This window comes from Bactrocera neohumeralis, chromosome 2 (genome assembly GCF_024586455.1).
Source record: "Bactrocera neohumeralis isolate Rockhampton chromosome 2, APGP_CSIRO_Bneo_wtdbg2-racon-allhic-juicebox.fasta_v2, whole genome shotgun sequence".
Taxonomy (NCBI): Eukaryota; Metazoa; Arthropoda; class Insecta; order Diptera; family Tephritidae; genus Bactrocera; species Bactrocera neohumeralis.
The window spans coordinates 65416658-65433197 of NC_065919.1; the positions used below are offsets into that span (position 1 = coordinate 65416658).

General features: G+C 35.1%; 1 protein-coding gene across 2 annotated transcripts in view; it reads left to right on the top strand.

The window, feature by feature from the left end:
* The first annotated feature begins 5171 nt into the window (after positions 1-5171).
* The window catches only part of LOC126750942 (odorant receptor 7a-like), a 249900-nt gene continuing 238531 nt past the window's right edge, over positions 5172-16540 (top strand). Inside the window, exons 1-3 of one of the 2 annotated variants that reach the window (XM_050460806.1) lie at positions 5172-5989; positions 6060-6405; positions 6478-6573. In XM_050460806.1, coding sequence (XP_050316763.1) covers positions 5223-5989; positions 6060-6405; positions 6478-6549 — 1185 coding nt within the window. In that variant the 5' untranslated portion in view covers positions 5172-5222 and the 3' untranslated portion in view covers positions 6550-6573. Of the gene's footprint in view, positions 5990-6059; positions 6406-6477; positions 6785-16540 lie in introns of those variants that run through there. The other variant, XM_050460796.1, reaches the window with a different exon arrangement.

Consider the following 16540-nt stretch of genomic DNA (forward strand, 5'->3'; position numbering starts at 1 on the left):
GCCACAAAACGAAAGAAAGAGCTGCAGCCGCAACAACAATAACAACAAAAAGGAGCAGCAACAATCACCGCTGAGTTGGCGGTGAAGGTGAAAGAATTGCTTTTCGTTTGCTGCAATGGCATTAACAATAAAATGCGAATGCGGCTGGGACGTGGAAATGAAAAGCACACGGCCAGCAACAACAACAAGCAACCAGTAATAGCAACCGCAACAACATCAGCAGCACGTGCACTATGAGCATTGTAGGCAATGCGCATTCAGCATTCTTTGTATTAGCTCGACGACGCAAGCGCACACACATACAAACATACAGACGCAGCAGCTCACCAGCGCCGCCGCAGCGTTGATCGCCGTACAATTTGCTTAAACAATAAAATTTAAATGCAATGCAAAGATTAGCTGCGGTGAGAATTTCGCAATTTCACTGGAATCTACACTCCGCAACAACATACTCATTGCTTCGCACGGCTGGCTCTGGACATGCCAGTGTTGCTGTGGCGCTTGCGCGTCATGATTGCACAGCGTTGGGCATTTGCATGCGCCCGCACCTCCGTCTTGGTCTACATCTGCAGCTTCGTCTTCTTCGTAACCTTGGTCTTCGTCGTCGTCTTCTCCTTCGCACTGGCTCTGGCTCCGGCTCTGGCTGTGGCTTTGCGTGGCCGATTGTTGTCTGTCACAGATTGGAGTGTTTGATTTTAATGCACTTTTAATGGCACGCGCTCAACTATTTCACCTGCACCATTCACTCGGCATTGTTCCGTTCTCCCGACTTTACTTTCAAAGCGCTTATGGACTTGGAAATTATCGCAATTGAACTTCTTGGAAATTTGCTGCACTGTGAAATTGCCTACGGTGTGGCAGATTATTTGAGCTGCGTATGCACAAGTATTCGCAGAAAATTATTAATATTAGAAAATGACAATTATTTTTCTTGTGTAGTAGTTGCGGATAACAGTTATTAGATTGTGTTTTAGCTGATTTTAGTTTTTGGAAATTGAAAAGATTTACCTCGATTCACTCAATCAGAACTTTAATATTAAATTTTTTTACGCTCGCAAGGTTTAAAGTTTATTTTGGTTAATGCTTTGAGTGTGAATCGTGTCAATGCTAGACTTGTACGAAAGAACTGAATCTTTTACATAAGCGACGTCAAATAGAGAACGCAAAAGGGATAGTTGACGTAGCCCCATATTCATGTAACGCATCGTTACTGTTGGCGAAACGTAGGTTTATGAATATGACATGACTGTCCAAGTATGTGACGAAAAAGGCTCAACAAATTTTTCGAAATCGAGAACAAAAAAATTGACTTAGGACACTCAATGTCACCCTTGAAGCTTATAGCAAGTGTATAAGGAATTGCATTTCGCATTGGCAAGCTTGTATTAGCTCAGGCGCCTCGTTTGTATAGTCCGGGTAAAATTTGATCACACTGTATTTTTAGTGATGTCATGTACTACGATGAAAAAGCTAAGTTATTTAAGCCAAATGGTATTCAAGTTAGAAGTAAATAAATCCAGATTCTAGTAGAATCCGCTACAATCTCATCAGTTATACTTGAGAAGATGCTTTCAATAAAATTTATAAGTAGACATTCGCACATTGAACGCCATATTCCGTCATAAGGCTTGTTAGAAAACCCAAAACTATTATATGTAGTAAATGGGAGTCATTCCTATATACATACTTGGAATAAGTCCAACCAGAAGTCTGAAAATTTTATATTAGGTATTTAGGGTCTAAGGGTTGGTTTGATCCGGTTTTATCAAATTTTGACAATGCCACCACATATTGAGTTTCCCGTGAGTTTTATTAAGGTACACTTACCATCACCAATATGTATACATATATGGAGTAAAGTTAGCTGGATGTTCGAAAAACGTAATATTAGTTATATGAGGACTAGGGCAAGTTTCCACCCGATTTTATCCATTACAGGCACAAACAGTCATAATTATTAGAAAACGTGCTCCACTTTTGCGCTAAGAAATAACTAACAAGTTAGCCGATATATGCGGTATAAAATAAACCAGAAGTTCGTAAATCTTTATATTAGGCGTATGACGGCTAAAATAGACCTTCATCCGCTTCAAACCATTTTTGACATACAGCCATTCTGCTCAGGTTCTGCTCAGAACTTCAATAACAAATCTCACAGATTGATAGTTTCGGTAAAATGTTCGCTGAATAAATTGGGATCCACATATTCGGTATCTGGTATTAGTTGTACTCCGATTTTGAAGGAACTATTCGGAAAAAATATTTATCCCTATTCATTCCTTGAAGCTTGATTTGCATACTCGAATATGAAAGAAACAGATAGAATTTGAAATTGTGTTATATAAGAAGTAGGCGGGGTTGGTAAAACCTAAATGTGGGCGGTGGCACGTCTTCTCATTTTGACCTGAGCTCCTACAAAGCCCTCTTGTACCATCTCGGGTAAAAAATTTAATGTCGTATTTATTTATTGATTTATTGCGCTTTTAGTATGGATTTTGGATTATGCCCAGTTCCTACTCAAGTTACCACTATGAGCAAAAAATTTTGAAACTTTCTTCATAGTCGTTCCCCTTCAAGTAATCCCTCTTGGCCCCAATACACTTGTGCCAACGTTTTTTCTAGTCCTCAAAACAGTTGTTAAGTCAGTTTCCGGAATAGCCTTCATTGCATGTAGTGATTCACGTTTATTGTCTTCAGTTGACTCAAATTGATTTACCCGGAGCGGTCGTGGAGTATGCTGAATAGCCAGAAATCACCCGGAGCTAAATCAAGCGTATACGGTGGTTGCGGTATTCTTTGATATTCGTTGAAAATTTGGCGAAAAGTCACGTAGAATTAATGCAGTGCAGAAACGAAGAGTGGTCGGCCCATAATTCCAGCCTCTTTTTACGAATGGCTTCGCGCAAATAATTATGGCGCTCAAGAAATTCCTTGTTGACAGTTTGACCGCTAGTAAGGATTCGTTTGTACACCACACCTCGATTATCCAAGACTGCTCGATACTAATAATACATTTTATGACATCCTAGTAGTCGTAAAGTACTGTTTCATAGAGGTTACGCTGTTTTTCGAAAAAAGTGAGTGATTCTGAAACCAATCGTGCTTTCACTTATTTTTTAGACCCAATTGATCTTTCAAAATGGTTTTCACTGATGCTTCCGATATTCCTACGATGCCAGTAAGATCTCTGACTGTTAATTGTTGATTCTCAAGCACCGATTCCTTTAATTTATTGACGTGTTGATCATCATTTGTTGTTGATGGCCGTTCTGAACGTGGTTCGTGGTCAACGTGTTCTCGGACTTCTGTGAAGAGTCCTTTCGAAAACACTTGCTCGCTATAAACAATTATCACCAAAGGCCTCTTCTAATACGCTGAACTTTTCGGCACGAGCAATATGATTCCGTATACAAAATTTAATGCAACTTCTTTGTCGAATAATATCACTCATCGTAAAAATCACTGATGAATATTTTCATATGATATTTGGCACAAACTTTCTTTTAAGTTAATTGTGTTTCTTCCGTTTTCCCAAATGGCTCCCGTTTTCATGCGAACTATCATTCGAAACCAGTTTATTTTAAATTTTGAAAAGTGTATCTTATATTCCAATTCACTCGAACTTAGCCTTTCTTGCTTGGTTAATATCGATTAGTATAGTCATCGTATTTTTCTCACAGCGATAGAAGCTGTTTCATGTTGTTGTCTCTTCAAGAAAAGAGTGCATCTTTACAGAAATTTTTTAGATCCTTATGGTCTATATGAACCCAGATATAAGCCGAGATATGTATATAGTATAAATTCAAACCATAAGCTTTAATAGATTGAAGCAAATGTCTCAGTGCAGTGGTTTAAATAGATATTTTTTGGTAATTCTGGCGGTTTATGTATGACTACAAAGGATTACGCTGTCATAAAATATAAAGATGACTTAATTAAGTGGCCGGATAATGAATACTTAACCCTGATGGACACGTTAGTAACGCATAAAGATCATGCATATGTGCATGTATAATATTGATTTCTTTACAAACGCTAATATTTCTTAAAGCAAAGTTAAAAAAATTACAATTTTGCTTAAATTAGTTTGTTAGACATGTACATTAGATACATGTACTTCCAAATTAAAAAAGTTTTATCCGGCCTATTGATTGCCATAGTCTCTTTAGTTTCCTTGAAAATTTTAATAATACATCTTTAACACTTTCCGAGCTTTCTTTATTAACACATTAGTCTCCATTCCTAAAAGACTCACCTCATAACATGTGTGAGGATAATAATTCTGCAATACTACTTTAAAGTTTGTCATATTTTCAAAGAAGTAATATGTTAATAATATTATTACAAATAATAATATCATATCATCCTTGGTATATATCAGGTAAATAACTAACTTATTTTATTCCGAAATTCGTTAGAATACTATCATAATATGAAGGGGAAACTTCAGCCGAGACATCGTATTTTGGTGAAAGTTTATGGCAAATATGCTTTAGCTGGGGCAATGTTCATTATTGTTATACAATTCTAAGTAGTGATTTTGGCTTGAAAGAAGAAGAACGTCCTGGGCGATCAAACAATTTTGAAAATCAGGAAGTGGACGCGCTATCCGATGAAGATTGTTGACAAATACAAGAACAAGAGCCACTTCAGCGGCCATTTCAAAACATTCAAATGCTTCAAAAAAGTCATCAGCCTGCATCGGATTGTGACAAGTGATGAAAAAGAGATCCAAGATCGGTTAAGAACTATTTTGGATATATTTCGTATAGCCCAGATTTTCCCAATTCTGAAAAGCCTCATTGGAAAATGGTTCACCTCAGAATAGGGTATCAAAAACTGGTTTGATTCGTTCTTGTCCGCCAAGCCGGCGCAATTCTTTTGGAGTGGACTCCACAAATTGCCAGAAAAATGTTAAAACTTAAGATAGCTACTTTGAAAGAAAATCGCGCACATGTATATGGCCTCAATTATAGACCCAATAAATTAGCCTAAACTGTTACATTAAAACATCGTTAGCGCCGAATGGGTTAAATTATTGGCATATACCCATGCCCACTAAGTTTCAATGTCACAGATTTTTAATTAAAAAACTTTGTTTACCTTCTGCGTATATCGCACCATATAAAGGCGACGTTATAGCGTGGACTTAGTTTAGTTCGATGTCAGAAGCTCAGCCGTTTCGCTGCAACTACAGCCTTATTTGCTATTTCGCTGTCATTATGTCGAAGATATTACGCTTTCGTAGTGCTGCCGTTTACAAGTCGCGTGACGCGCTCACATATCTTTTCAATATTTTCACTTTCGTGGGCACAAATCCGTTGGAAAACCGTTCACAGCGTTATTATAATCTCTATTACTTCTATTCGTTTACGGTGAACTTCATTTGCTGCCTTTTCTGTCCGCTTTCATTTCACATTGGCTACATAAAATTGAGACACGTACTAACCAACAGCCAATTACTGGCCGCCGTACAAAATGCCGTGCAAGTGTCGGGCATCCCTATAAAGATACTCGTCATCACTTGGTACATGAAGCGTCTGCGACATGCGTTTGAGATTCTCGATGAACTGGATGTGAATTATACGCGGCGCGAAGATTTGGCGAAAATACGCGAATGCGTACGACGTTGCAGGAAAATTGTGTTGATATTCTGTTTGCCCTACTACAGTTTCGAAGTGTCGACCATAGCACTCGGTGTGGTACAGAATCGCGCTCCGCTGGCTGCCTGGGTGCCTTTCTTGGATGGACAACGCGCCGCTTGGGAGTACTGGACGATTGTGTTGTGGGATGCGTTTGTCATGTTCTTTTTGTTGTGCCATCAGCTCGGCAGTGACACCTATCCGCCGATATTCATTAATATCATACGCACACATATACAATTATTGATCACACGTGTGAATCGCTTGGGGCGCACGGGTGCGCTGACTGCGGACGAGCATTATGAGGAGCTGCTGGGATGCATTCGCGCGCACGTTCAAATTGTGAGGTAACCAAGTTTCCTTTCAATAATATTTACAACACAAATAATATTTTTTGCGAACCCGTTTGTTTTTCAGCATTGCAAAGATTGTCGCACCCGTCATTTCTGTCACTCTTTTCACACAATTCGCTACCACGGCCACCACCCTGTTAAATTGGTTGGGTAATGTGGAATATCCGGAAAATATTATCTCTCTCGCCTTTTTCTCCTGCCAACTGTTGCAAATTTTGCCCTGCTGCTCGTCCGCCTCTCAACTCATCGCCGATTGTGAGCGCTTGCCCGACGCCATTTTTCACTGCAACTGGGTGGATCAGGATCGTCGCTTTCGTCGGGCAATTCTGTTTTTTCTGCAACGCACTCAAAATCCCATACGCTTTTCGTGCTTGAAGCTTTTCGATGTTAAGCTGGAGACAAGCGTCGCGGTGGGTTTCATGGAATTTCTGGCATTCCAATTGAATTTTTTGTTAATTAATTGTATGCTTTGTTCTTGGTAGATTGGAAAATTCGCCTTCTCGCTTTACACTTTAATAGAGGAGACCACAGTAGGCACTGAAGCGGTAAATTAAGAATTGGATCGAGGAAATTTAGTAGTGAAAATGGTCATAAAATTGTATTTAATTAGAAATTAAATCACTAATAAGTTCGTTAATCTAAACTGTGAAGTAGATAATGTGATCTAGAAACTTACGACCGTTGTGCATAATCAAAGGGTTAAAATTAAGCTGCAAATCTAATTCATTCCGATGTGGAAATATTATACAAATTACTCAAATTAAAGTTGAATACCGTTTTTGTACAATATTTCTATTTATTAGTTTCTTTTCTGTTTTTACGAGAGAAGGGTCAATATGACCTGTACAAGCAGTAGTTACTGAGTTGATGAGGCTGTTGAGCTCATTTTTTCTTTATTTTAACAACATGCTGTTGCAGGTTATTATAGTTTTGCTCATATAATGGTTGTTTGTATCACCCAAAAATAATCGGAGTAGATATAGGGTTATATGTACATACATTTAAACACAAAAGCACCTGAAAATTGTAATTTAAATTCCTCGGGTAAATGATACTATATACTATACCAAATATGAGCATGATCTGTCAACCAATTTGCTTATAGCAGTTGCTTAAATCAGTTCACCTCAATATCGAACAAAAAATTTTTATGAAATTTTGTATTTCTAACCAAATTTCGTGTATGCAATCGTTGTTGAAGAACCTTACGGTTATTCGAAACACACAAGGATACAAGTGGTACAAAGCCTTCAAAGACGGTCGAGAGATCGTTGAAGGTTTGCCTCGTTCCGGACGATCTTTGGCCTCTTCAACTGATGAAAATAATAAAACAGTGTACGATATGGTGACGTGATGTCGCTTCAATACGTTTTATCGTCAAACAAGAAAAAACGCTAACTTCGGCTGTACCGAAGCTAATACACCCTTCACAGGTGCATTTCTTCTAGTAACTATGGGTTCATTTTGTACGGCAGCTACATATATGTTATAGCTTTTTGAAGAGAAAATGACGTTTGCAAAATTTCAAAACGGTATCTTAAAAACTGAGGGTCTAGTTCGTATATATACAGACAGACGGACATGGCTAAATCGACTCAGCTCAACATACTGATCATTTATACATACATATCTACTTTATAGGGTCTCTGACGCTTTCTTCTGGGTGTTACAAACTTCGTGGCAAACTTAATATACCCTATATATAGAAAAAAGAATAAACAAAGCATATATGGCCTACTATACTTGTAAGAAAATCGTCAACAGGAATTGGGGCCTTAAACCAAGTAAAATCATGTGGATGTATACGGCTGTCATAAGACCTATACTTACATATGGAGCTCTGGTGTGGTGGCCAGCGCTAAACAAACAATACAACATTAGAAAATTAAATGGAATACAAAGAGCAGCATGTGCGGGTGTTACGGGTGCAATCAGGTCATGTCCGACTGATGCGCTCAATGTGATCCTACATCAACTACCAATGGACATTTTTATTCACAAAACAGCAGCTATTGCGGCGATTCGAATAAAAGAATTGGGAGGTTGGAATCAGCAGAACTACGGACATAGTGTAATTCTAAACAAGCTCACTATTAACAAATCAGACTACATTCTCCCAAAGCTAGATTTCAATAGACACTTCCAGGTGAGGATACCATCTAGACGAGAATGGAGAAGAGGTTCAATAGTAGAGGACGATACCATCTCAGTCTATACCGACGGGTCCAAAATGGACTGCGGAGTAGGAGTGATCTAGGCATATCTCTCTCTATACGTCTACCGAACTCGGCTAGCATCTTCCAAGCAGAAGTACTAGGCATAAAAAAAGCCTGCGAAGTTCTATAAGAAAACCAAGGGAATATACATAAAGCAACTGTATATACGGATAGCCAGGCTTCACCCATGACAAATTCCAGTATAGTTCACAATGCAACAGAGCACTAAGCTCAATAAAAGACAAGCTCCAACTAAATTTGATCTGGGTTCCCGGCCACAGGAATATTTTCGGTAACGAAAATGCAGACGAGTTGGCAGGTTAAGTCAGACGAGTTGGCAAGGGCAGGAGCTTTCCTCAATGAATCCGAAGCGGAGCTAATACCAAGCCCGCTAGGATAGATAAAAGGAGAGATCAATAGACAATTCCAACAAATTGCAAACAACAGGTGGAAAAAGATTAAAAAACGCGCCATAACTAAACAATTATGGCCAACATATGATAATAAAAGATCCAATGACTTATTAAATAGGTCAAGAAAAAGCATTTACAGAATAACAGCTACTACAACAGGGCACTGGCCATTTGGGGAACATGCGTCCAAAATGGGTATGCCCTACAACGACAACTGACGTGGCTGCGGAGTAGCAGGGAACAAGGAAACAATCTTCCACTTTCTCTGCGAATGCCCAGCTCTAGCACAGATCCGACACAAAACACTCGGAATCCACCAAGCACCAAACCTTGAATGGATTTCCACCAAAAGCATATCGGACATAAGTAGTTTCATCGAAACCTCAAAATGGTTTGAGAGAGAAAGTGAAACGTAATAGCAGATGCAAAAGGTTCTACGAATAGTGTATCAAAATGGCACATCAAGTGCTAATTGAGCCCGATAGGGCTGCACTCCTACCTACCTACCTAATATACCCTGCTCAGGGTATAAAAATGCACTTATAAGATGATTTTGTATCGCATCACATCGAATAAATCACATCGCTCTTCATGCTTTATATGATGTGATATCACATCACAAAATTGTCACAAAAATAAAAAAGCAATGGAATACAGCAAATTCTGATTACTGTCACCATTACAAAATATTACATCCGAATTTTAATACAAGGAATATATACGTACATACTCGTATATGACATTTGCAACATGAAGCTAGCAACATACGTAGCAACACAGTCTAAATGTTTAGAAACAGTTTGTGGGGTTGATTGACAATGAAATCTCTCCAAGTCTTTGAATGTCATCCAAAACAGCGACAAATGAAGTAGTATTATTACTTTTGGCTTGAAGATATGAAAATAATCAAAAAGAAAAACTTCTATTGCAGATATAAATAACGTTTGACTCATGAGGCATCATCGCTCAACTAAAATTAAAATTCGTTTATTCTTCCTGGTGAAAAAAAAAAATCGAAAAAGGACTTAAACTAGCTCCATCATTACACATTTTTTTTATTAGATAAATTAAAACAATTTTTTTTGCAATATTCGCGGGGATTTAATTTTAATACTAAAATGAAATGCAGTCCTTTGAACTTTAAGATTTCATTGAAGTCGAATACTTTTAATGTGAACAACATGGGAGTAAGCTAAACAAAGTGGACTTTAGACCACACTTTTTCGTTGATTACTCAAGTAATAAAGTGAAGAATCATCTTTTATTTTCCTTTATTGTCAAACGTTCTATTGTTTTGTATATATACAGCTTCTAAGAGCTTCTTCTTCCAGCCTTTAAAATGGCCGCTTATCCAATACTTCAAGAGAGCGGCAGATAGGTGAGCTTCTCATAAATAATTAGAATCCTATCTACTTCGAATACTAATAACATATCCTGCCCTAGTTAGTAGTTTTATAGGCAATGGAACGTTAATTTCACAATATCCGATTTTAGAACGGAACGTGTTTTGTGGAATGCTGCTGAGGAGAAAGCCCTTGATCACGTATAAATAAAGATCAGTTTCTCTTGTGTCAACTACTTTTGGATTTGTTGGCATTCTTAGAAAAATTTCAATACAAATACACTACTTTTATCGCTACAAATAAATACAATTCATTAATAATCTTGATTACTTTTACATATTACATCGCATCCACCAGATGTTTATAAACAAAACCGTTAACTTGCCAACTACAACATCACAGCAGCAAAGCCACCAAACTCTCCAAAAGCGCGCCAACTAATGCCAGTAACGCGTGGAGAGAAATATTGACTCGCCACTTGAGCGCCACTTCACACCACAGCTCCACTGCTGGCGACGCTGCCTGGCTGCGGGAGCTTCAGTTCAACACAACTTGAATTGACTCCACAATTTCAGTTGCAGTTTGTGTCTCGTGCGCGACGGTTCGTTAGCGGTGAAATAGTCGTATTCTGCTCTGCGCCGCTCTGCCGATTGCAAAGCACCGAAACGGTGAATAGACTCCACACACCGTCGTCTCTGGGTGTGTGTGTGTACGCTTGTGGTCGGCGTTCGTTGGGCGAACGACCACTGACGTTTGCGTTTGTGTTTGGTTCGCTTCGCCAAAGTGCAGTGCGATATTTTTAGTGCAAATTCGCCGGTGCAGCAGCAGTTCGCTTACCGGCGTTCGGTCGCAGTTGTCTGTCGCGGTCGCTACAAGTGCGTTGGATGCGTCGGTGAGCCGGGCGCTAAGTTGCGTGCCCGCACAGTGATTGATTGACGTCTGTCAGATACAGTTGCAATCGTATGTTGCTGACATTGCCCGAGCAATACGCTTCATTACGTCGCGTTTACATTGCGGAGTGAATGAGCGCTGAGTGGGCGATGCGGTGCGGTGCGTTGTATTTATGATTGTTTTATTAAAACAGTCCAGCAAAATTGAGTGCAATAAAACTTAATTAATTCGCCGGATTTTGAGCAGTGTTTGTGTTGTTGTTGTGCAAAAGTCCAGCTTTTTACGGTAATTTAACACAATTTCTGTTAATAAGCATAAACGAGTGAATTTATGATGAAAAGACGAAAAATTTATGTGGAAATGCTTACAAAAGCATATGCATACCTACACACACACACATGTATGCAAATGATGTAATTTGAAGAACGTGTTGAAGTTGAAAATTAAAAATAGTTTTATGCCTCTTTCTCATTGTTTACATTAATGATTCTCAATAAGTGCTAGTGTTGTTGTTGTTGCTTCCGTGGTTATACGTACCTTTTTGTGCTGTGTTGCCACTTGACTCACAGTCTTTTATGTGTGCTTGCCTTAGAATTGCCATTAAAATGTGCTGGAAATATAGATTTGAAATGCCTCGCTGCTTTCAATTACAAAAACACAACTGTGCACCTTTGCAACCTCAAGATGTGCGCGTCAAATAGCTGTGTTGTTTTGTTTTCTACCTTTTAATGGGCTTTGTTGTTGCTTTTAAAATTTGTTTACGTTTTTATTGAGTGAATTACGTGACTGTTGATTTCTTTCGCTGCTTAATTTATGTTATTTATAGATTTAATGTGCTGTTAACCGGTTTTCCAAAAAAATTTTAAATTTATCAGACGTTTGAAATCTAAAACATAACAATTTTAAAATGATATTTTGCTATATTGAATATTTACTGTAATTTTGCGGTTTTAAAATTAAATTAGTTCAGGAATATAGTTTAGCTGAGGAAATAATAAAAAAGACAATAACAATTTTACTTGCTTTTTATACAATTTTCTCTTTCTTTTAACTTAATTATAAATTTTATAGCTAATTATTACTAAGAAAATAAATATTTAGCGCAAATATTAATTAGAAAATGCAAAAATAATTGTTTTGGTTCAATATTTTTTTATTTCGAAATTTTTAATCTATTAGTGGTTATTACCTAACAGTATTTGGAAACTAAACTAATTTTCAGAATAATAAAATTTTTAGTAATAAAAAAAATATTTTTTTTGTAAAAATAATCTTAATATTTTTACAACAATGACAATATTAATGAGAAAATATTATTTTTATTATATAAACAATATTTCAATTAAAATAATAATTAAATATAACAACACTTATAAATACTTTTTTTATAAATTTAATTTTTGTATGCTTGTTACCTCTTTATGCAAAAATTTTCATCTATTAGTGGTGACTGAATAATATTTTTTGTGAACTTACGTAAAATTGGAAAAAGATAAATTTTTGTTAGTATTAAAAAACAATATTTTTTTATTATTCAATATAATAATATTTTTTTTGTAATTTTTTTTGTTGCTAAAATTTTTCTTCTATTTTTGATTATTAACTATTAAAACAAAAATTTATAATTTTTTTCTAAAATAAATTTTTTTTTATAAAAACGATATTTCAATAAAAATAGCGATTCAATTATATTTTGTTATTTTGATGCTAGCAAGTTATTGACATATATATATATATATATTTTTAATCTCTTTTTGTTTAGTTACCAATATTTTCAGCAAACTAAAATATATTTTTTTTTAAATAACCTTTAAATATACAAATAGTTATTTTCTTTACAAAATTATATAAATAAAAACTAATAAAATAAAATATTTTTAATGTCTGATTTTTTATTAAGATGACATTGTGCATTTTATGAGCTAAACAATTAATTTAAATAAAAGTGATATAAATATTTTTAATAATTTTCTTTCTTTTATGAAAAGTAAAAAAGAAAATTAATGAAAAAAAATTATTTTTGTTACAAATTTAATGAAATTTTGTTTTAATATATTGTTTTAATAAAAAAAACTAAATTTTTTAATGCACTTTACTTTAATGAATTTTGTTCTCAATGCAATTTTCTTTAAGCGGTTTTTTATGAAAAAAATTCAGTTACTTAGCTTCTCGAAAATTAATTTACATATATTTGTTTTAACTTTTAAAGTGCCAACTCATATTATTTGGAGTAATAGTTTTTGTTTTATTAAAAACTATTTCTTAAATAAATAAAATTTTTTTCACCGCATCAAAATATTTATTAAAAATTGATGGATAAAAATGTATATATTTTTATATTTTTAAATACAATTTTTATCTATAAGACTAATAATTATTTGTATCAAAAGAACTTTCGATATTTATAACAACTAATAAATTATAATGAAAATTGGATTAGGAAGAAGAAGATTGGATCTGAAAGTAATAAAATCGTTTTCTTTGCAATTTTACCAAAATGTCGACCTTCCAAAAAAGTAAAAAAATAAAAATTACGTGTATATAAATATAATAAAAGTCATCGCTGAGGCACCTACTTACTTATCAGAAGCTTAGTTCCTAAATTGAACTAATATTATAAAAAAATGTTAAACATAAAAAAATAAAATATACTTTCACGTAATTTTAGCAATTCATATTAGGAAATTTACGTCATGGCATGAATACCCACAAAAGTATATTTTTTCAATTCAAACATTTAGTTTTTTTATGAAAAAAGGAAGAGGAAGCGATGTTGAATTTTTAAGGGTTAAAAATCGCTTATCTCAATTTCCAGCAAAACTGCGACCCTGAACGAAGAAAAAATTGTATCTAATGTGGCTGTGAAAAGATTTATAACTTTTACATAAAGAATTTTTCGACATAACTTTAAAATTTTTGTGGAAAATACAAAAAACCAAGCTGTTTAGTTTTTTATTTCAATCTTCTAACACTATTATTCGATAAAAAAGCTGAAGTCAAAACATAATTTTATTTATCTTATTTTTATTTATTTACCAGACAGCTAATTATAAATAATTAAATTACTGAGTTAAAGCGCTGGCAACTGTGGCCTTCGGCTTTTATATTAATAAAATATAATTTTTTTTAAGTCAGCAGACTTTATATTCGTGGAAGTATATAATTACTTTCTGAAGGCGTAAAAGCAAAAAATATTCTCGGCACTTCTTTGTTTCGCGGGAACATTTTGCACTATGAATGTGGATTCAAATATTTCCACTAGACGCTCAATTCTTGATCTGACAGTACGATTATGACGACCATAAATTGGACGTGGCGCTCTTAAAGTTAGGCAACTGACTTGAATTTCGGTAGCAAATTTTAGTAATTTCGACTCGTTGTTGGATCGCATATCTTTCCATGATGAAATGGCAAATCTTATTGAAGAGAAATGTCAAATAAGCGCGAAAAATATGGCTTGATTTGCTGTCCCTATCGGTCTACTTTTGTAGCGTCCTTATTAAAAACCCTTTAGTTAATTTATTTTAAAACACCTCAAAACTATTTTATTTAACTTATCTTATCAATATTTATGATTTTTATATAAACCAATTTACGTTAAAAATTAAGAATTTCTTAGTTCATTAATTGGCTCTAAGCCAAAAAAGAACAATAACAATGCTTTAAATTTAACATCAGACTCATAAATCAAATTTTTATTAAATTACGTGTCATAGACGGAAAAATGAAAACAAACAAAAAACATGCCAAATGCAATTCCTTCCACTACAACACCGCCAAAAACTTCATCAAGCAGGCATTAATTAAAAAATGATAGAATATCCTAATAAAAATTAGCTTTAAAATAAAAAAATAATTAAATTAACCGATAATAAATATTCTCTTGTTTTGCAGATGCATTAAATAACTCCGCGAACACAAAACTAATTAAGTTGAAAAATATTAGCGAATGAAAAATCGTGTGAAGCCGAAAAAGTCGGCGATTAGCAAGCAAAACAAAAAATTCAACTTAGAATATAAAACATTAAATACACACGAATAAATAAAACACGAAAAGTGCATTTAAACACGAAAAACATCATAATTGTGTCGCCATATTAATAAATTTATGAATATTTTCAAACCTAAAATAGTGCTGAAAAATTAGTAAAATAGTAAAAAAAATACGGAATTATTTCGCAAAAAACTACGGTTTACAGTTTTAAAAAACATATGCTTTTAAATATTAGCTGTAAAGTGCTGCGATCAAAATTTATTACAAACAAACAACTAAAAGATTAATGTTGCCATAAATCAGCGTGAAAAAATGGTAAGTCAGATTTATGTACTTTTCGCTATTTTCCCTTTTTTTTTGCAGGAAAATTTATTGTTATTGCGTTATTGTCAAATATATAATATAAGCAAATTTAAGTTTATGCTGAATTTTTTTGAGCGCTATTAGCCAAAATTTTAGTTGAATATTGCAACTATGTGTAAATATGTATTACAAATACAAAAGATTCCTTAGAAAAACCTGATTTTGAGCGGTTAGTTTGTATGACATCTATATGCTATAGTGACCCGCTATTGTTTGTTTCGACAAACGAGAAGCTTCTTGGAGAAATAAGGCATTTGTAAAATTTTAGATCGATATCTCATGGAGAGGACTGAGGGACTAACCCGCGTTTATTAACACGAACAACGAACAGAAATGTCTAAATCGACTCAGCCCGTATTGTTATTGATTTGATGTGTACATATATTTATACATATATGCATAGGGTCTCCAACGTTTCCTTCTGGGTGCTACAAACTACGTAGAAAACTTAATATGCCTTGCTCAAGATATAAAAACACAGAAAGTGTTCGAAATCGCTAAATTAAGCCTTTGGGTACATCGTGCTTTTTAACGCTGGTTTTATAAAACGTTTCTACGATTTTAAGGGAGTCCAACTGACTAAAATATGATTTTCGCTGCGGCGTGCTGGTATTGTACCCAGTCTAGGGTTAAGTCTTAGGCCTAGGTAGTTTACTGCTTTTTGTGTCCTAAGAATATCCGTAGTCATTTGCATACTTATTTAGAGGGGTATGTCCTTATTTGTAAGCAGTAGTATCTCTGCTGCAATGTCGTGGGCGTAGCCAATTAAGTTTCTAGGCCTAAAATGGATCCTTGTGCTGCTCCTGACGTGACCGCTATCTGTCGTGATCCCTCAGCAGTTTTCTGTTACTAAGCTAGCTCCGCACTACAGCTCTGAGGTAGTATCCACCTATCTAGCGCTGTTGAAGGCGTTTTGGACATCTAAAGTCGCCAGCAGCACTTGTTTTGTTGTATTTATGCCATCTACGCTGTGCGGCTTCTAAGCTTTCAATGATTTTTTAGCTCCTAGAGTTAGTCTGCCGTGTCTAAAGTCGGGAAACTCCCCCAGTTTTGTTGATAGCCGCTTCAAGTCTGGGTTTATGTAGCCTTTCATAGAGCTACCCTGTTGTATCAAGCATGCATAGTGGACGGTCTGCTGATGGCAAGTTGGGATCTGCTTTTTGTTTACTGATTAGCATGAGCCGTTGTTTTTCCAGGTTTTCCTGAAAACTTCGAAACATACTAAACTTATGATTAATATCCATTGACTAATTCATATTTTATCAGAAAAAAATATAAATACATTTGTATATAATAATATTAGATAAATAATGGGTTGTCAAAAA